The sequence below is a fragment of the Kryptolebias marmoratus genome, linkage group LG23 (assembly GCF_001649575.2).
Source record: "Kryptolebias marmoratus isolate JLee-2015 linkage group LG23, ASM164957v2, whole genome shotgun sequence".
Taxonomy (NCBI): Eukaryota; Metazoa; Chordata; class Actinopteri; order Cyprinodontiformes; family Rivulidae; genus Kryptolebias; species Kryptolebias marmoratus.
In genome coordinates, this window is record NC_051452.1 from 7,058,856 (window position 1) to 7,079,081 (window position 20,226).

The following is a 20,226-nucleotide window of genomic DNA, read 5'->3' on the forward strand; positions in this document are numbered from 1 at the left end:
CCCAAGTGGCTGGGGAGAGGGAAGTCTGGGTCTCCCTGCTTAGGCTGCTGCCCCCGCGACCCGACCCCGGATAAGAGGAAGAGGATGGATGGATGGATGGATGGATGCAATTATTTCGCTAAATTTAGCTTTCAGCTACTGTTTTGTTAGTTTTACCTTTTAGCTACTGCTTTGTTAGTTTTAGCTTTTAGCTACTGCTTTGCTCATTTTAATTGTTTTGCTCATGTCGACTTTTAGCTACTGTTCAGATAGTTTTAGCTTTCAGCTAGTGTTTTGTTCATTTTAGCCTGTAGCTACCGCTTTGCTCATGTTAACATTTAGCTAATATTCTAATAGTTTAGGTTTCAGCTACTTTTTTCCTAGCTTAGGTTTTTAGAATTTTTTTTGTCAAGTTTAACTTTCAGCTACTGTTAGTTTTAGCATTTAGCTACTGCTTTTTTAATGTTAACTTTTAGTAAATGTTCTGGTGATTTTAACTTTCAGCTATTTTTTTGATAATTTAAGCTTTTAGTTACTGTTTTGCTCATTTCAGATTACGGTTTTGTTTGGTTTAGCTACTATTTTGCTCATGTTAATTTTTAGCCAGCACTTTGAAAATTTTAGCTTTCAGCTACTGTTCAGTTAATTTTAGCTTTCAACTACTTGTTTGCTAGTTTTAACTTTCAGCTATTCTTTTGCTCATTTTAGCTTCTATCTACTGCTTCATGTTAACTTGTAGCTACTATTTTAATAGTTTTGGCCTTCAGCCACTGTTCGGCTAGTTTAATTATTATTAGCCATTGTTTTGCTAATTTTAGTGTTCAGCTACTGATTTGCTCAATTTGGTTTTTAGCTAATGTTTTGCTAATTTCAGTGCCGTTTATCAGAACTGTGTTTTCATAGAAATTTCGTACTTTCTCTTCAGAGATTTGGTTTTTACTAAACGAACCGACTGATTTTTCTGCAGAGATGAACCTTTGGCTGACGTTTCCTTGGTTCTAACGACCGTTTGGTTCTGATAGAGTCAGCAGACGTTACCTTGTCAATGGTGCGGAGGGCGACGGTGTAGTTGTTCAGGTAGTTGGTGTAGACGCTCAGTTTGGAGCACAGCTTCACAAAAACGTCTCCGACACACTGATCTGCAGCCCACTGCTGCAGCCTGGTCTGTAGGTCTGCCTGAAACACGCTGCAACGTGTGGAGAAACACACATCAGGTCCTCAGAGTAGGACAACAGGTGTGTGTGTGTGCGTGTGTGTGTGTGTGTGTACCTGTTCAGCTGATGTATGACTGGGACCTGGCTGAAGATGATTTGGACGTCGGCGTAGCTGAGAATGGCTCTGTTGGAGTTCAGAGCTGCCGTCAGAGGCTCCTGATACACCTGCAACACGGAGAAATGTACGTTCTCATGTTGAACATGTCTCTACGGTGGCCCCAAAGGGACAAATACAACACAATTAGAATCAAAATAAACCTAAACAGATCATAAAAAACTAATCTTATCAACATTTTAGCAAAACAAAAGACACATGCATAAAAAAACCCAGAAACATAAGCATTATCTCATCTATTTTATTTATAAAATGTTTTCTTCTATGTTCTTATTGCTGCATTGTGAATTTCTGCACATTTATTGTGTGAATTACAAAGAAACCTTTTTGCAAAAAAATAAAAACAACAACTTGACGGTTTGTTGCTGCTTTGCAAACATTAACATTTTGGAGAATTGCAGGTTTAACTTTAAAAAAGCAGCACTTTTAGAAGGAAGATCTCATGGGATCTGTCAGCATTCAGCTAATGACTACATCTTTAATTAACCTTTGTAAAACTGACTGATTTGGAGCCATTTTTGTGTTTGCTACGGCTAATTAGCCACAGTGGACATCTTGAGCTGATCAGCTGTTTACGTACATCCAGTAATAAGTTTCAAAGTTGTGTTAAAATCCGCTGTGGATCATAACAATCCATCAGGATAATTTTTAGCTGAATTGATGTTTTATTTGTTTCATGTTTGTTAAATACAGAGTTCAAAAATCCAGGTTTTACCTTCAGGATGGCGCTGAGTCTCCTCAGATAAAGACCCTCACTGTGGTGCAGCTCTCTCACAACAGAAGCTCTCCAATCCAAACCCGACTGGAGACAAAAGAAATGAAGAATATCTAACAGATCAGTTTTTAGCCCTGTTAAATAAAAAGGCTGACAGAGAGCAAACCTGTGGCAACTTCGCTTGAAGACTTAAAGATGAACAGGAATCATCTTTAACTGGAGACGGGTCTTCTTCGCTCTCCTCTTCGCTCCTTCGCATCAGGAAGGAGGACAGAAACTCCAGAGGTCTGGTCTGAAGATGTGAGCAGAAACACGGGAGAGCACAGCTGAACAAACTTTCCGTCACTCGGCAGCAGTTCTGCTTCTTAAAAACAACAGAGTCAATGCTGAGTCAGCATTTTTACAATTTATCCTTCTGAATACTTTGAGTTATTTTAACCAATCACACATCCAAATGTTCAGCTCGTTCAGGAGATCGGTGCAAAGACTTTGGGTTCCTCAGTTCCTGCAAAAATATTGTTCTACTTCAGCTTATTGCTGTGTTTGTCTTCTTATGCTATGTTTAGTTTTTAGCTACTGTTTTGTTCATTTTCTATTTCAGCTAACCTTTTGCTACTTTTGAATTTTAGCTAGCCTTTTGTTACCTTCAGCTTTTATCTAGCCTTTTGTTACCTTCAGCTCTTAGGTAGTCTTTCGTTACTTTCGGCTTTTAACTACCCTTTCCTTACAGTTACCTTTTAGCTTTGCTTTTGCTACTTTTAGCTATTCTTTTGCTACTTTAGGTTTTTGCTATCATAGCCAGCCTTTTGTTACTGCCATCTTCTAGCTAGATAGTACTAAAAGTACTTTTTTTTAAAACTTTAGGTAATATTTTGCCATATTTAAGCTTTAAGCCAGCGTTTGGCTACTTTTACCTTTTAGCTATTGCTTTGCTTCAGCGAGTTTTGCTGCTGCTCAGCGTTCACACTGAATGCTGTGGCTGAACTGAGGTCGTACCTCTTCCTGCTCGGTGAGAGCGGTGAGTCCTTCTGTCAGAGCTTCACTCAGTTCTCTGGAGACACAAACGTTCTCGAGGCGGACGTTCTCCCACAGAAAATGACCTACAAAGATGGAAGCACGTGTTTGAACTCGATATGAGCCGAACTGCGCCTGTGTTCAACACGAACCTACCCAGAGCTCGGCCTCTGGCCTGCAGGCTGCTCTGCTGCAGCTGCACCTTCAGGGACCTCCTCAGCTCCTGCAGGGCCTCCTCCATCCACTCAGCCTGTCTGCACCAGGCCTGCAGCACGCCGCCGCTCACGTACCGCAGCGCAGCCACTGCTGGGTGCTGGTCCAGGAGTCCAGCACCAACGTCACCACCAGACCACTCACCGAGGACTAAACAAGGATTAAAAACTTTAACTTCCTCCTGGTTTTTACACAATGCCTATAAAACAACATGACTCTGTTTACACTTCTAGTTTCCATAGTAACAGCCCCATCCGCTCAAAAATGACAATCCTGAAGAGCTCATTTTATTAAATTATTTCATAATTAATTTTAAATATTATATGTTCTGACTGACCAGAGGCATCACTGTTTAAGATTACTGCCGTGATCAGATCTAAAACTTTAGATTGTTTGATTAGTAGCAACAACACACCCTGGATTTAATGATAAGATGGATATTTCCTCATTTTTGTGGAAAAACTCCACGTATTTTATAAAAAGTAGTTGAAAAAGAATGTTTAGAAGATTCTTTCGTCGTCTTTTCTAGCTCTCAATTTGCTTCCCCTCCAATTGTCTTTATTTTTACAATTCCCCACCCCATCTTTTAATTTTTTTCCTCTTTGAAACTTTATAATCTTTGTGACTTCCTTGTTTGAAGGCCTCCGAGCTCTCCTATTGGAGGGCTGTCCTGTCAATCACAGAAACAGGAGCGCACGCCAAGGCAGAAAACCACCAGGTTTAGTTGCAATATGTTGGTCAAACTAACATTTTGTTTCTTGTAAAACAGACATTTTGAATGTTTTCACAAACTCCACAAAGCGCCTTTTAAGTTTTTTGTTTTTCAGCTGCTTGTTTTTTTTAAGAACAAGAAAAACTTTATTTAAAAGCAAAACTCTTCCGCTACAACTCCAAAAATCCTTCATCTGAAGCTCTATTTCGTTAATATTTCATGGCTTTGTTGTTTGCCTAATTTGATTTCTACAGTAAAGTAATTTTGTGTCTTTTGGCGGAGGGCGATAATGTTTTTGCCTTTGTGTGCCTGCGTCTGTCTGTTAGCAAAATATCTCAGACATCACTGGAGAGGTTTCAATGAAAGTATATAAATAATCACAGGATGTCAGTCTATAACTGTTTAACTTTTGGTTTCAAATCGTTTCAGCGTATATAAGGTAACTGGCATGGAGTGGGCATGGCCTGCGCTCTATCAGCTGTGGCATTAGCCGAATGCTAACCGGCTAATCCTCATGGCTGATGTCAACAAAAAGTTGTTTTGCTTCCAAGATCTAAATGTGACGAGTAAACTCAGTGAATCAGCTGATAAATGAGAGGTCAGGTGGTTAGAAATAGGTGCTAATCTTCTAACTTTAACACGGATTTCTTTTTATTTTAAAAATACGAGGGTTTTAGTTTCTAAGTAACCGACTCACTGTTCTGGAAGCTTCCAGTGGCGAGGCCCGCCGGTGCTCGAACCTCCAGACCCGTCAGAGTCGAAAGGCTGCGGAGAAGAGTCACACCTGGCGCTGTGAAGAGTCGACAAACAGGAAGTGGGTTGAGCTGGATACTCAGATTAATAAGTGTGTGTTTTTGGTGTGTGTGTTACCTGATGCAGCCAGCGGGCAGAAGATGTCAATCCCGCCTCCTTCCTGAGTTGGCGTCACCTGGACACAGAGTTTTTCCCAGAATTCCCTGTGATCAGGTGTCAGTAGAGTCCTTTCTGACAGGCTGCAACCTGAGGGGTTAGTATTAAAACACAGAACTGCTTGATTAAAATAAAAAAGTTTATTTTAACTAATCAAGGCTAAAAAAGGGCCACATTCAGGCTCAGGGTCCCTGTTACTGAATTGTTCTGATATAAGTGGACATTTAATTTTTAATAAAATAAAACCATTAAGTTTAGATCTGCTATTAATAATTTATTTAGGGTTATTTTTATTTTTGTGGAAGCAGCTTTCGGGACACAGAAGTCCAAAACAACTTCTTCCAATAGAGGAAGTGTTTTGTAGCTCAACATTGTTTTTAATGTTTTATGAAATCATAACTTATGGCATCTAATTCCACTGTAAATAAGAGTAAATTATGGTTTTGTAACATCATATATCACACAAATTTCAAATGTATTTTAGTGTTACATATTGTATTAATGTATTGCATCAAATTGTATAGCATTTTGTTGGAAAATAAATGTATCAAAATGTTTAAAATCAATGTAAAACCATAATTATCATTACATTTTACAGTATTTTATTGTATCACATGTATTGTTTCTTAAAGTCTTGCAACATAATGTACTGTAATGAAAATATTATATCTTATTGTATTATAATGCATCTTATAACAATAGATCGACTAATTATTGGATCATAACATTCTGTATTGTAACGAATCGTATCATAACATATTATAAAGTATTGTTTAGATGTAAGATGATCAAATGTTCTGTTATGTAAAATAGAAAATTACTGAATTTGTCCTCACAAATCCAGAACCATCCTGAACCAACAGATGAAGATTCCAACCATGTCTGAGCATTTTTACAATGAAAATCAATCATTAAATCTGTCCCAAAGCTAGCAGCAGAAGCTAAAGCCTCACCACGAAGCAGATGAATTTCCTCCGTTCCTCCTGGAGCCAGAAGGCCGACTCTCTGAACTGGCTGCCCTGAAACGGCTCTCTCCACCTGGAGAAACAGAGCCGGGAGAGTCCCTCTGTGGTCGTACAGAACCACGACCACTCCGGCTTTCACTCCGCTCAGAACCAGCTGGATTAAAGGAAAGGAGGAGAGAGTTGATTAACACCTAACACTGATTTAAGGTTGCCTATTGCTCCCCTCTTCATACGAATAAACAAATGTAGTTTTCAGTGGCGGACGGGGGTGATATTTATAGGGTGGGCTAATAGATGTATAATAAAACTCTGCAGTTTGGACTTTAATAACAGAAGCATTAAATTTGAAATAAAGAAAACCTGCTATAAATTGACATTATGTTTTTTTTTTCATCACAAAGACAACCTTAAACCAAGCTCACACAGAACCTCTGTCAGTTCATTCCCTTCATTAAGAGTTTCAACTATAACCATTTCAGATGATTTTTTCCAGCCAAACAGCTTTGACAACACTGCACCACACTCCATGACACAATTACTGATCACACTGATAAGGTAAAATCAAACAAAACATGCAATATTGGAAAGTGCTTCTATTTTTTAAATGAATCCTACTTTATTTAAAGAGAAGCTCACTCCGACGACTTTTCTGGGATCCAAAAATGTTAATAAACACCTCGTTAAAGATCTGTTAGCTACACTTGTTGTCAGCCAGTCCTTTCACTGAAACCAGGTCACAGGAAAACTTTGAATATCCTTGGGTCTATCTGTTCCCAACCTCTTCACTTCCGGTGTGTCCCCCAAAGACATTAAGGAAAACGAGTGAGAAATTAAATAATTCACCTCGTTTATCTTTATCTTGCTCGCCATTGCACTTATCTCGGTCCACGATAAACCACACCCACGAGGCACGTTATTGTACGTCCACCTTCACTGGCTGACCCTGGGCTGAACTAAATTAGCCCAAATGAGCAGCAAACCGAGGGGGCGGGACAAGACAGCTGTCAATCATTCTGTACCAGGCCAGACAAGGAGCTGAACGGGGCTGTAAAAAGTCAGCCCTTTGGAAAGACTTGGGGTTTTTCTCAGGGCTGTTTGGCACCAGTTTTGTTGTAAATTTCACAGAATGTGATACAATATTTTTAATTTGTGTTTATTAGGTATTTTAACATTTATATTGTAGACACCAGGGAGGGCTTAGCCCTACTAGCCCACTGATACCAGCCGTCCTTGGTAGTTTTTACCTCGTAAGCTGGGATTCTGTTGGAGACGAGCAGTAAGAGGGCAGCGGGATCACAGTTCGAGGCTGAGGGAGGAGCTGCAGCTCTGGAGGTGAAGGATGACAAAACTCCTCTGGCTTTAGACACACTTTCACTGAAGGGAAAAACACGAATCACTGCATATTAAGACTACTTAAAAGTTCAACAACACGCATTTTAAATTTGACAGGCAGGTTAAGACGATAAAGCAAACAGCGATCTATTCAGACTTATCAGAAACAACCTTTCATGCTGCAAATATTTTCACACTCCACGATTATCGCTCACTGAAGGCAAAAGGGCGATAGTGTTTTTGATCATGTCTGTGGGAGTATATGTTGTTTAATGGCCTGTAAGCAAAAATATCTCATTGAATGCAGATCTACGACTCATTAACTCTTCGAGACAAACCTTTTCAAGATGGCTGCTGAAGCAAACTAACTTCAGAAAACACAGAAATGGCTAAAAATCTATTTTATAGATATTGAGCTAATATTTGGTGTGGTGGCAGCTGGGAGTTATTCCCAACACATCCTCCAAGAACTAGCAGATCGCACAAGATCCTTGTTAAAAACGTTTCCATAAACACTTTGTATCTGTGGAATATTTGTGCAGCCGTGGTGTGTTTGGTTGTGTGGGAACCTCTTTTTGTGTTTGCCAAAAGCCACAATCAAAGACCAGCCACTTCTAGTAATATTTAGTATTTATTACAACCCTAACAGTGTTTGGTTGGAGGATTAAACGTATGACAGAAAGACAATCACCTGTTAGCCCTGGATGTCCCCACGCTCTCCGAGCTCTGAGCTCCATCCACAGCTTGTCCTCTGTCCAAGCTAAAATAAACGCTGGAAGACTGAGCTGTCTTTGACTGCCAGGACAGAGAGGGCCAAGAACTGGACGTTAACCCAGAGACGGACCTTCCTGGGGGCATACTTCCACCTCTAGAGCCTTCAGATTTTGTGTGGCTGCCCCACGGTCTCCTGCTTCTCATGGATAACCCTGCAGAAGTTAATGTATACATGATTGGGAAAGCATTAGGATAAACCGCGTTTAGACCTTTGAACCTGACTGTGACATAAAGAGAACAGACAGATGGAGTTACAGGGTTTAAAAACAGAGTAGAGATGCCGTCAGATCCAAAAAATAACACGAGAAATATGACAACAAGGTCCAAATCCTGATGGTTTTCAGTTGGACTCACTCTTCTCCTCCTGAATCAAATCTCTGATTGTCTGCCTGATCTTCCTCTCCTTCCTCCTCTCCTCTTCCTCCTCCGTCAGCCCTGCGCTCTGCTGGTTGAGGGTTCCGTAGAGCTCAGACGCCTCCCGCGGAGTGAGCCAGTCCAGCGTGGAGACGCAGGACACGTAGTGGTTCTTCCAGGCGCCGGACTCTTTTTCTGCGGGAGCGTAGGGAAGGAACCAGCCTCTTCTGATGCAGCGGTCAGCCCAGAGACAGTCCTGGAGAACACACGGGTGTCATTTTGCACCAAATAACTCGATCCAAATGAAACCTCTGGACCACTCACCTGCTCTGACAGGACCCTCCAGTGCCAGTTGACCTGAGCGGTGCTGCACAGGTCTCGAGGGGACAGGAAGGACAAGATGTACAGGGATAAAAACCGAGGAAGAATCACCGTGAAGTCTGCCCGAGTTACCGGAACCGTCTCAATCAGCAGATCCCTGCAGTACCTGCTCAGAAGGTCAGTGAGATGCAGAGCGGTTTCACGTAGAAATGCACAGAAAACAAGGTCCAAACGGCCTTACTTGAGCTGCGACCTGGAGCAGCGAGCGAGCAGAGCGTGCAGCAGGTGCTTCCTCTGAGCGTCGGTCCACAGGTCGAACCAGTGCAGCACAAGGTTCTCCCGCTCCTCAAACAACTGCGTGGAAATCAACAGAACGCAGAGTCACGCTTTGATTGCTTCACTTTTCAGATTATTAGTGACAAGAAATGGAACACATATTGTGTGCGTTGATGACAGAAGATGTACAGAGACAAATGTAAGAGGAAAAAAAACTGCAATGTGTTTATACAATTATTATTCTGTTCTGGGCTTCCCTTTTATTTAGAGAAAAGAGACTTCCTTTCACCTGCTGAAAATCTGAAAATGAACATGTTCAACTCTGCAAGGACGAATACCATGTGATCCTGATAAATATAAACTGTGCAACACATTTATGGCTTGGTCTGTTTGATGACAACCACTAATCCCTACCAGGAGGTGAACCTGTACATGCATCTAAGAGAGGCCATCAAACGCATCACTGAAACTGCGGGAAACCAAAATAAAGGAGAGAAACAAACAGTATGACCAACTATAATTATTAAACAATTACTCATTTGATCAGCTCACAGATCTGTTCTCCAAGAATCCTTTCGGTTCAAATACATGTAGACTGGTTATACAAGGGCTCGTCACAACATTTATAACACTTCTCAAGGTTTTCTGCATGTTCTTACACTTTAGATTTTCAAATTACTGTTTGCTATGCATGAGTAAAGAACTAGAAAGCTGCTGGTTGAAGCTGCTTTAGAAGTTGAAGCCTTGACAGATGGAAACAGATAAAAGTTAAACCTCTGAGCATCCAAAGCCAGTGAGCGTTTAAGTATTATTATATGGTAAGACAGGAGAAGCTGAACAGGCCAAAATCTAGCCTAAAGGTGGCAGCATAGGAGCAGAAATGGTGAAACAGAAGCCCGTGTTGATCTGTGTTGTAGTGAAGTAAATGTGAGATTTATTTATATAGCACTTTTCAGCAACAAGGCGATTCAAAGTGCTTTACAACACAGAAACAACAATCAGGTACAGAATCAAATACAGATAAAAACATCATAATCAAATATAGAGATTCATAAGTAAAAACATCAATCATGTATAATCTAAATGAAATATAAGAAAATCTAAATAAAATCATGAAACTAAACATGTCTAAACATGAGCTAAGACAGTCAAAATAGTAGCTAAAATAATCTAAATGAAATCATGATAAAGTTAAAGTTGAGCTAAAGAAAAATCAGGAATCTAACAATATCTAAAATATGAGCTAAGATAAACTAAACTAAGCTAAATGTACAGGAAGGCTAAATAAGCTAACATAAACTGAAACATGATAATGCTAAACTAAAGGTACAACATGACTAACTAATAGTACCAGAGGCCATACAGCCAACATAAAAATGCTAGGATAAACATGATGATGCTAAACTAACAGTGAAGCATGAACACAAACAAGTATTTATGTTTCAGCTGGACCACAATGAAGTGAGACATGTTTATCATAAACACTGACTTCATTAGAAACAGACCAGACATTTAAATGAACTGGTATGATGACAGAGTCTGCCTCTTTATGGTAAACTTTAACCACCTGAAACTGAAATGTGGGAAGGAAGTGGTTCACTTGTCTATATTGTTATTAATATGTACGTTTTATTCAGTACAACAATATAAACAAATGTGAAGATATTTAGCTGACCTGTCTGCTAACACACACATTAATTTACATTAAATGAACGCCAGGAATTGGAGCTGTAGCTCTTTATGACTTCGGAGCCTGAGGGAACTCAAAAAGGTTTTTGGTTTTTTTTCTGGACATATCTCACGATTTAAGCTACGGAAACTTTACTCGATAAAATAAGTGTTTTACTGGAGATTTAGCTTTCTATAAATTAACTTTACCAATAACTACTACAGTAGTTTTAAATTAGAAGCTCTGGGTGTATTAAAGGATATTAGTGTTTACCTGAGCGTCTCCTTGCTGCGCGCGCAGAGCGGACTTTAACTCACCTGGTCCTCATCAGCCTAATTAGCCAGCCGCTTCCATCGTGGTGCGTTCAAGGTCTGTGTGAGAATCTGACCTGCAGGTTGCGCCGCTTGTCGTTCAGGGGGGTCCAGCAGCTGAAGCGGGCCTCTGCCTTCAGCCTGGGGGGTCCCTGCGGCTCATAGTCCGTCCCGCTGAGCTGCCACAGCTTCACCGAGTGAGGGGCGGACTTCCGGCTCATGTTTTCACAGTTACCGGATTTTATTTAATTATTTTTTTAATAAGAGAATTTGCGTTTTCTTCTCCAACAGGATGAAGCTGCGAGGCTCTCTGCAGCCTGTAACCTTAGAAACGCATCAACAAAGAGAGGCGAACATTCCTCCACACAGCAGCACATCCCATCCGTCCTGGGCTTGAATAATTAACGGGACACCTTAAAGGGACAGTTCGGATCTTTTCAAACGGGGGTTTCCGACGCATTTTTCATTTTCTGCTTATTTTATGGTCAAATATGGGTCAATTTTCAGCATCTGTAAATGTAATGCTTGTACACTGGTGCAGTTTATGTGTGCCGGCAACAGTACGGTTTATTGTCAAATTAAATTTGAAATATTTTAACAGTTTTATAAAAATATGTCCAAAGTTAGGCATATCTGATGGAGACGCTTTAAAAACCCAAACAAAAGCACCACCAAGAGTTTAAAAAATAAATAATCCGAAGCATAAATTCCTTCATACAACAACTCTGAACGAGTCGAGTTGGAGCACGGACAAGGTTTCAACAAAGGGGTCACCTGTGACCCTGAAATCAATAGGGATCATCCCTAATTCAGTGCAGTTTGACATTCTTAATTTGCAGAGTTAGATCTCAGATAAAATGTCCACAGGTGGATGGATGAACAGCTCGATGCCGTAATATGACCATGATGGGCAAAATATTATTTAAAAATAAAGAAAAGGCAGATTTCTTATAGTCAGATGAAACTGTTTTTATGAGATTTTAACTCATTTTTCCCATAAAATGTAACCATCCTTAGACAAGATCAAACAAAGTAATGAAACTATAAAACAAAAAGAAATAGTTCTCATTGCCACCCTCTTACCTGAGTCTTCTTTCAGCAGTTACTTTACCTTTAAAGAGTTTAAATTAAAACACTCATTTAATGTTCCTTTTTTAAAACACGTTTATTGGGTCAATATAAATTAAAATCATCAAAAAGTTAAAACACCTCTCCATCGAAAATCCCTCCTCAAACTTAGAAAAGACAAAAATAAACTCAATTTCAAACAAAAGCAGCATTTATTCTAAAATTATCATGGAAGTCACTTAAAAGCTACAAACCAATAAGGCAAATAAAAAAAAAAAGATTTAAGAACCTATTAAGGCATGACTGTGACGTTAACATTTGGATTATTCTGGCTTTCCCCAGCACCGTAAGACGTGTGTTTCGACAGGTTTATGTGCAAACGTGGTGAAAAGCTGGAGGTGAGAGCAGCCAAAATCACAAACAGGAAGAACATTCAGGGTCAAAGGTCAACATGTGCATACAGGCTGATTTAAAGACTTTTAGTCAAGCTTCATACACTTTTATGCTCTACTCTGATTAAAGCTAGGAGCTGAAAAAGCCTAAAACCACAGAAAACGTCTAAAACAAAAAGCCGAGTTACTCAAAGACATCTTGTTCTTCAGTAAAATATGTTTAGAAGAGTTTTGCTTTTAGCAGCTGGTGCATAGCTGTGAAATAAAGCAACAACAGTGATCAGCTTCACTCTTGTTTTTGTTAAAACGCGTCAGAAAAAAAAGTGCCTATAAAGTTGGTTTAACTCATCTGTTACATTCTTTCCAAGAGGCAAAGAAAAAAAAACAATTCAGAAGAGAAAAAGTAGAAAAAGAGAAAAGAAATAAAAACATCAGACGCTGGTAGTTCTCAGGATTTCCTGACTGTCCGCTAGGTTCAGTTTCTGACTGGAGGAGCGAGTCAAAGGAAAACGTTCAGCTTTTAAAACATGAAACTCTGCAGATAAAAAGATTTGAACTACTTCTTTACAAAGAAGGACAAACACATTTTTAAATATCAAAAGGATACATGGAAGAACTCAGCTCCTCAAGCTGTGGAGAAGAAACAGTAAGACGTTAGTGCAGGTTGACAAATTTATCATAAAAACGTTGACATTTTGATGTAAAATCTCTTTATGAAGCATGAGGAGAACCACGGACAGAGGAAACGTGAAAAACTACTACCAGTGGCTTGTTATGGTTACCATGGTTACCACACATCTATGTCTCTCACGCCGAAAAGTAAGCCTCAGACAGCTGATATGAAAAAAACTAAACTTTAAAACCCTCGGCCAGTGAGCAGCAGAAAGCTCCAATAGTCACACGTGATTTTTCTGCTTCTACGGTGTTTTCTGTGGGAGATGTGGGTTAAAAAGACAAATATTTTGAGCTAAGATATAACCGAGCTGTGGGAGAAAGAATTATCTGTTTACAGCTGAGAAGTCAGGAAGTCGATTTGCGGTCGCGAGCCGTTTTGTTTTTTTGCACACCTTCCATCGCAGACGAGACGCTCGGATCAGAACTCGCAGGAAGCTCCTCCCTCCTCCTGCGGTGTTAAAACAGGTTTCTTCCCGCCGGCTTCTCAGCTCTCCTGTCCTCGTACAGATGTTTGCTTCCCTCACCGCGACCAGACATGATTATTAAACCGACTGAGACAGAACACGCCGTTTGGCATCTGCAAATATGACGATGAACAATAATGAGCGAACGAATGGAACGAGTCCCGGCGCCGCTCGCCTGAGGCACACTTCCTGGCCACCACAGCTACGAAGAGCCGCCTGTGTCTCTGCGTCTTTTTAAGCTCACAGGTTTCTAAGTTTTGCTGAATCAGCTGTAAAGACATCTATTTTTCTAACAGCCTCCAGCTGCTTCTCAGGAGAAGACGCAAAATGACTCCATTACAGCTCATAAACACGCCCACAACAACTTCTGACCAATCACACGCTACTTGGTGCCAACCCCCATGAGAAACAGTTCGCGGGCCCGGGCCTCGTGTCGAGAAGCGGCGGATGAAGCTTCTTCGAGAACAAAATGACGCAACCACGTGACTGAGAGCCGACTTTGTGACTTCTCCTGGACGATGAAGGCCTTTAGAGTGACATCACGAACTGTCAGCTGAACATTTTGTGGTAAAAATCACAAAACCTAAACTGTGATTGTGGAAAAATGGCAAAGGACATCAAAATAACAGTCCAGACGTGTGAAATCCAACTTTCTGTGACTCGTTTAAACTTTAAATGTTGTTTCTACTGTGAGGGAAGTCGGGGCAAGTCGGAGCTACAGAGCTCCAAAGAGGACTGAGGTTTCTCACTGCTAAAAATTCACTTAATTATTTTATTCTTGCAGTTTTTAGTAGGTTTTGTCTTTGGCATGTGACATAACACTATCAAATATCACAGCACAGTATTCCTGATCAAGCAGCACGTTTTGGTGTAGAATTTGCACGTTTTATTCCTTAACTGCTGAATAAGATACAGGACAAAATGATCTCTTAAGAGGATAATAATAAGAGTGTTTCAAGCCAAAAACTAGCAATGAAGAGCAACTCATTCAGTGTCTTATTCTTGGCAATAATTAAGGTAATCATATGTAGATATTTAGAAAATTCTCAGTCAGATTAGATGCCTGTCCTTTTTAAAAGCAAGTGACTAAAGAAAGGACGAAATATGATGAAATTAAAAGGTTTTCATTGCAACGTATGAAACATAAAAAAGGTTATCCTGAACTTTATCAGATGGTGCAGTTTGAAAGAGTTTATTCCAGTCGTTTTCCACATACACTGGAATGCAACTTAGGAATGTGGGTACACACTGAATGTAAACAAAGCACCCGGCTGAATCAAGTTTGAGTCGTTGACCTGCGTTAGGCCGGCTGTAGCCAGTGTACGAAAACAAATAAGGCAGAAATAGACAAGCGTGGAAATCCGGTTAAGGCTTACGTTAAGCAGTAACTTGTCCATGTTGGTGTCGGACGCCGTTTTCCTCTGATCCTTGGGCATTTCATCCACCTCGCCGTAGAGGTCAAAGTGCAAGCGTGCCAGCTTCTCCTGCATCTCTCTGACGTGCTCCATCTGGTCGATGGAGCACTCGTTGCCTGAAACAAAAAAAACAAAACAAAAACAGATCATTTCCTGTGCCCACAACATGGTAATAAACATGCTTCGTATTTCGAGTTTGATAAAAACTTTTTCAAACTCTTTCTAGGACTTCTGGGATGCATTTACACCAGATGATCCGGTCTAGATGATATAATTCTGGATAAATTAACAGAATGTGTGTTCCAAGGAGCTGAAAATCACCAAAGGCCTGTAGTTTCCCTGAGTGGAAGTCGTTGAGGAGACTGAGCAGGCCATTCTCCATCTCCTGCACATCTGAGACGTCCGTCAGAAACGAGTGTTGGATGGTAGGGGCTGCTTGGCCCTGGTTCTGTGCAGCTTTTCCACCCGAACCCGGCTGATATCTGGGTTTATCCCTGATCCCCCTGCAAAAGAACCACGCCAGAGACGCTCAGAACCGGTCAGGGTTTGCAGTGCATGGTTAACATTTCGGACGTTTGGCTCCCAGGCTGCGCACCTCCTGTTCTTGTTCTTCTGGCTGGAACCGGTGCCCGTGGTGTGGCTGTAGCCGACATGCCTTCCCCCGGAGGAAGCGCTGTTCTTCCGGCTGGAGCCTCCCGTCGGAGCCGCTGTGTTGGTGGAGGTCTTGGCGCTCTTTCTCTTTAGCTTTCTCTCTTCCATGACTTCATGTTACGCTGCCGTGTCGACTGATTAGCAGAAACCGAGAGGCACGGAGCGCTGACAACACTTTCAACGGTTCAAACTGACACCGGCTAACGTTAGCTCAAACAACTTAGCCGGCTAATCTTTAAAACTAAACGCCCAAAATTCAAGTTACATTGTTCAAACGCAAGCTGATGAACCTACTTAGAACCAAATAAAATAAAGGAATCCAAACAACAGCACTACCCGGAACGAACTGTCCCGATAATCACAAAATTTGCTAAATCATAGTAATTTTCGTTCGTAACCCGCAGGCTAACAAGCTAGCTCGGAGCAGGGGAACTTCCTGTTTTGATGAAACGCAACTACTCCGGTCGGGCCGCATTCCAATTCGTATTCTTCTTCTTCTTTTTTGTATTTTATTGGCGGATGGCAACTAACTCAAGGTGCATTTACCGCCACCTACCGGACTGGAGTGTGGTCATCAATGATTTCAGAGGGAATTTAAGAAACACTTCTCAATGGTGTGCATGAATGTACAAATTCACCTCCACACACACTCATATACATACATGTACACATACGCACATGCATACACACACATACATATATACTTTAAATAACCCAGTGTTTTTTTAAAAATCTAATTAGTTGAATTCTAACAGAATTTGACTTACTTCCTAAAAGATTTATCATAGAAAATCCTATTTTCTCTCTATTTAGAATGGACTTTAAATGCTGACGCTCCTCTGAATATTTATTACACTCTAACAAGACATGTTCCACTGTTTCCATCTGATTACAATAATTGCAAATCCCAGTATCATGTCTCCCTATTCGGAAAAGAGAATTATTAAGTCCAGTATGACCAATTCTAAGTCGAGATATGATTACCTCTGCTCTCTGCCTTCCATTCATACAACTATTACCCCCCACAAACTTTTGAATTTTATATAAATGTCTGCCATTATCATGATTATCCCATGGTTTCTGCCAAACCTTAAGGATTTTATTCTGAATAATAGATTTCCCATCACTTTTGCTTAAAGGAATAAAGGATTTCAGGGGCCTGTTTAGCTAATATATCTACTTCTTTATTTCCTTCTATTCCTACATGAGCAGGAATCCAGACGACTCGAACAAAACTTCCAATTCGTATTTAGTACCGCTTAACTAAAAGTACTGTCTCAACACACACCAAATATGTATTGTGTTCAAATATAACTATAAAATTGCAAAAATAACGAGTTTAGGGAACTGTTTTATAAAAAAAAAGTTTAGCGTAATTCAAAGGAAGTCTAAAACTTCCCGGGAGAACAAGCCTCCAGAACGAATTTGAACGGGTCCCATCGGTTACATCCACAGGGATTTTGTTTTTGTTTACTAAATTTTGCGAATTTTCTTATGCATTTGTCCCTTCTTACTTAATAACAGTTTAAAAATCAGTTTATACTCACAGTGTATCTCTTTCTTTTGCACTTCTAAGTGCTTTCCCCCACATTAAATTAGTCTTTTCTTACATCTTCATAGGGTAAGATGCCATTTTTTATAACTATTTCTACTTCTAAACTATGTTTTTTGTCTAAATAAACTCCATACATCGTTTGAATATGGATAGTTTTTGTTTAAAGGTATTTAGAAGTCCAAAATTCAGGGTGCAATGGCAATAAGGAACCACAAGGGAGAGATAAGTGAACATCTAATGCTGATTCCCATCACTTATTTCCATTAAATATCAGTAGATGATTAAAAAAATAATTTAAAAAATGAGGAGGAACACTTCAAATAACTGAGCATGTTTTTTAGAAATACAAATTATAATTAAACAGATGAATAACTGGATTCCAGAGCATGATTCAAGTTTTCATTAAATATTTCGGCCTGAATGAGGATTTGAATCTGTGGGTTTTAGGGTCTCTCAGTTCCAGTCATGGTCTTAGCTTTATAAACGGGTGTTTTTATTCACTTGTACCAACACTGAAGATGAAAATTCCTCTAATCTTTTTGTGTTTTGCAATCACACCGCTGTCCTTTGGCAGCACTCGAAAGCTTTTGTAACCCGCACAAGGAAAAAAGAGAGAAATCTTTAATATATATTAGAGAATAAATTCCAATTTGCAGTGAGACACCCTGAGCGGTAAAAAAAAAAAAAAAAGATCTGCCCAATGAGGATCTTTACATAACTGTAAACACCATCATGTGGAGTCCTTGTCAGCATCAGGACTAACACTATGGAAATGTTTTATTAGTAAAAATCAGTCGTTTTTGCAAAAAAAGAAATCTAACAAATCGGTTTTAAGCGTGAGGATTTTACATATATTTGACCTTTTTTAGCGAAACCATTGAATGACTGATCTAAACGTATTCTTTGTTCTAAATTTGTGTAAAAAAATATTTAAAAACCCTTTATTTTTTGTAAAAAAATTAGCAGCTGTCGTGTTAGTTGCTCACATTTTTAGAATTCGGTCGGATTATTTGCTCTGCTTGGGATGCTTTTTGTCTCCAATTATTGTGCTTCAGACTTTAAACAAGCTTTTTCCAAAATCAGTTCATCAATAAATTCACTTTTAGGTTGATAGATGTGTGTCTACAGCTTCATAATAATAATAATAATCAGTGTTTGTTGTCTCATGTCTGTTTGGGCTCACTTATGTCTACATTCTCCACCTCCATGGTCAGTATTTTGTGATTATGTGCAATATGTACATGTGGAATAAGTGCTTACAGTAAAATAAAAGAGCAAAGTGAGACTGGAGTCATATTCCTTTAATGTGCGACGTTCATACGTTCTGATTCGGAGCGTCTTTGTGTAACAGACGATGCAAAAAAGTGGACAGAACTTTCTGAAGGTGTCCAGTTTCTGGGCTGGGACAGTCTGGGATAATTTGGAGACACAAAAAAAAAGAGAGAACGTGGAGGAATCTCGCTGAACGACACAAGAAACTTTAATCAGAGCTGGTCTGAAGTTTGCATACATGTTGCAAAAAAAATAAAAACAAAAATGCAGTTTCAGGGCTCTGGAAATACAGAAATTAAACTGAAAAGGGTTCATGACGACTGACTAAACTTTTAGAAAACTTACGGAGGGAGACGGAGGAGTCTCACAAACGTTTCGAGACATTTTAAATAAGATAAAGACATAAAATAAAAATCTTTCAGACACAAGTTTGCACAAACTCCCGGTAGAATTTGTACAAAACTGTTCAGGCGTTCACACACGTATCGCCAAAGAAATGAATAAATAAATAAATAGCTGTAGCCGTTTAGACTTACAGAAATTATTTGTAAATTGAGAAAGGCTTCAAGTTGGGTTCACGACCTCTGTGATGATTCTGTGGGACCAATTTGAGAGAAAAATGAAAAACAAATTGTTCAAATATCCTGCGACACGAAAGCGAGGTAATCAAGAACCATTTAAATACCTAAAAATAGGCTTTAAATAGGTGAAAATCTTCCAGAGGTTCATTGGTAAACTGACGCTGGTACATTATTTCCCCTCTCTGCTGTTTCCCTCCCCTCGTTTTTCCCTGCTTCGTGCATTTGAAGTGTGCGTTTTGCTGCGTGACAGTGGCTGAGTGAGGTGAACCAGGATAAAATGTTACAGATGAAAACATTTAGACTGTCGCCTCCACACACCCATTAACTTGGATACACACACACACACACACACACACCTATCTCTCATCAGTAATTGCAGTGTAGGTGCTGTTTGGAGAGCTGGCTCCTGCTTACAGCCAGTTCATTCTTTTCTCTTGTGCATGGCTGCTTAAATGATCCATTTGGATTGGAAATGAACAACAACTTGTTTAATTACACACCACGTTTCCGGCTAATTCTAAGTTTTTGGCTTTTCTGGTGTCGTATTATTTCAGCTGCAGAAGACATCAAAAGCTGAGTTTTAAAGTGATTTTAATTAATGGGAAAAAAACACGCTGATTTAACCACATGCAGCACATTTGATTTGTATTTTTTTGGTAATGGATAATCTTATAATTAGGGCAGGTGATAATGTTTGCCCCTGTGTCTTTGAACAAAGCATGTCATGAACCACAGGACAGATTTGAATAAAACTTCTATAAAGTGATAAGTAGGCGTACCTCTACAGCCCATTAACTTTTGGAGTCAAATTGATTCAAGATGGCCTCCGCAGCAAAATGAACTTAAAAAAAAAGGCAATAATTCAGTCAGTTTTACAGACATGGATTTGATGTGACATTCTCACTGTGATTGTGAAGAATCAGGAAAATATTTCCTAAATACTCGACATCACATGTCAAACTGAAGGCCCACGGGCCAGATCTGGCCCTTTTTAGCATTTCATCCGGCCCCCAAGACAACATCTAAACTTTATCAGATCTGGATCGAATCTCCATCGCTTTTTATTTTCTCTAATACAAAAACTGAGCTTATTTAATTAATTCTTCTCCTGACAGTTACTTTGAAGCCAAGAAAACTCGGTTTTATTCAGTAATCCTTATTTTGACGTAGAAAAAGCAACAAAGAGCACCGATTGTCGTCTTTTTCTCTGTTTTCTTCTCGTTTTAAAGTTAAATGTTAGCAGCTGTATGCTCAGATTTTGGTTAATGTTTTTTTTTGTT

General features: G+C 39.7%; 2 protein-coding genes across 2 annotated transcripts in view; both read right to left on the bottom strand.

The window, feature by feature from the left end:
- LOC112450864 (epithelial cell-transforming sequence 2 oncogene-like) overlaps window positions 1-11,155 on the bottom strand; it is a 90,740-nt gene extending 79,585 nt beyond the window's left edge. The window contains exons 1-15 of the mRNA XM_037973787.1: window positions 10,951-11,155; window positions 8,859-8,971; window positions 8,621-8,783; window positions 8,297-8,552; window positions 7,860-8,094; window positions 7,081-7,210; window positions 5,825-5,990; window positions 4,833-4,961; window positions 4,660-4,752; window positions 3,194-3,400; window positions 3,020-3,123; window positions 2,190-2,315; window positions 2,024-2,110; window positions 1,249-1,358; window positions 1,018-1,165 (exon numbers count right to left, since the gene is read on the bottom strand). Coding sequence (XP_037829715.1) covers window positions 1,018-1,165; window positions 1,249-1,358; window positions 2,024-2,110; window positions 2,190-2,315; window positions 3,020-3,123; window positions 3,194-3,400; window positions 4,660-4,752; window positions 4,833-4,961; window positions 5,825-5,990; window positions 7,081-7,210; window positions 7,860-8,094; window positions 8,297-8,552; window positions 8,621-8,783; window positions 8,859-8,971; window positions 10,951-11,094 — 2,211 coding nt within the window. The 5' untranslated portion in view covers window positions 11,095-11,155. The remainder of the gene's footprint in view (window positions 1-1,017; window positions 1,166-1,248; window positions 1,359-2,023; window positions 2,111-2,189; window positions 2,316-3,019; window positions 3,124-3,193; window positions 3,401-4,659; window positions 4,753-4,832; window positions 4,962-5,824; window positions 5,991-7,080; window positions 7,211-7,859; window positions 8,095-8,296; window positions 8,553-8,620; window positions 8,784-8,858; window positions 8,972-10,950) is intronic.
- An 864-nt stretch (window positions 11,156-12,019) lies between these two features.
- On the bottom strand, window positions 12,020-16,003 carry ccdc28a (coiled-coil domain containing 28A). The gene is made up of 5 exons (XM_017426865.3): window positions 15,483-16,003; window positions 15,209-15,390; window positions 14,849-15,003; window positions 12,941-12,963; window positions 12,020-12,819 (listed from the first exon to the last, which is right to left on the bottom strand). Exons 1-5 carry the CDS (start codon window positions 15,644-15,646, stop codon window positions 12,765-12,767), a joined length of 579 nt encoding a protein of 192 aa, XP_017282354.1. The 5' UTR covers window positions 15,647-16,003; the 3' UTR covers window positions 12,020-12,764.
- Between the last annotated feature and the right edge of the window lie 4,223 nt (window positions 16,004-20,226).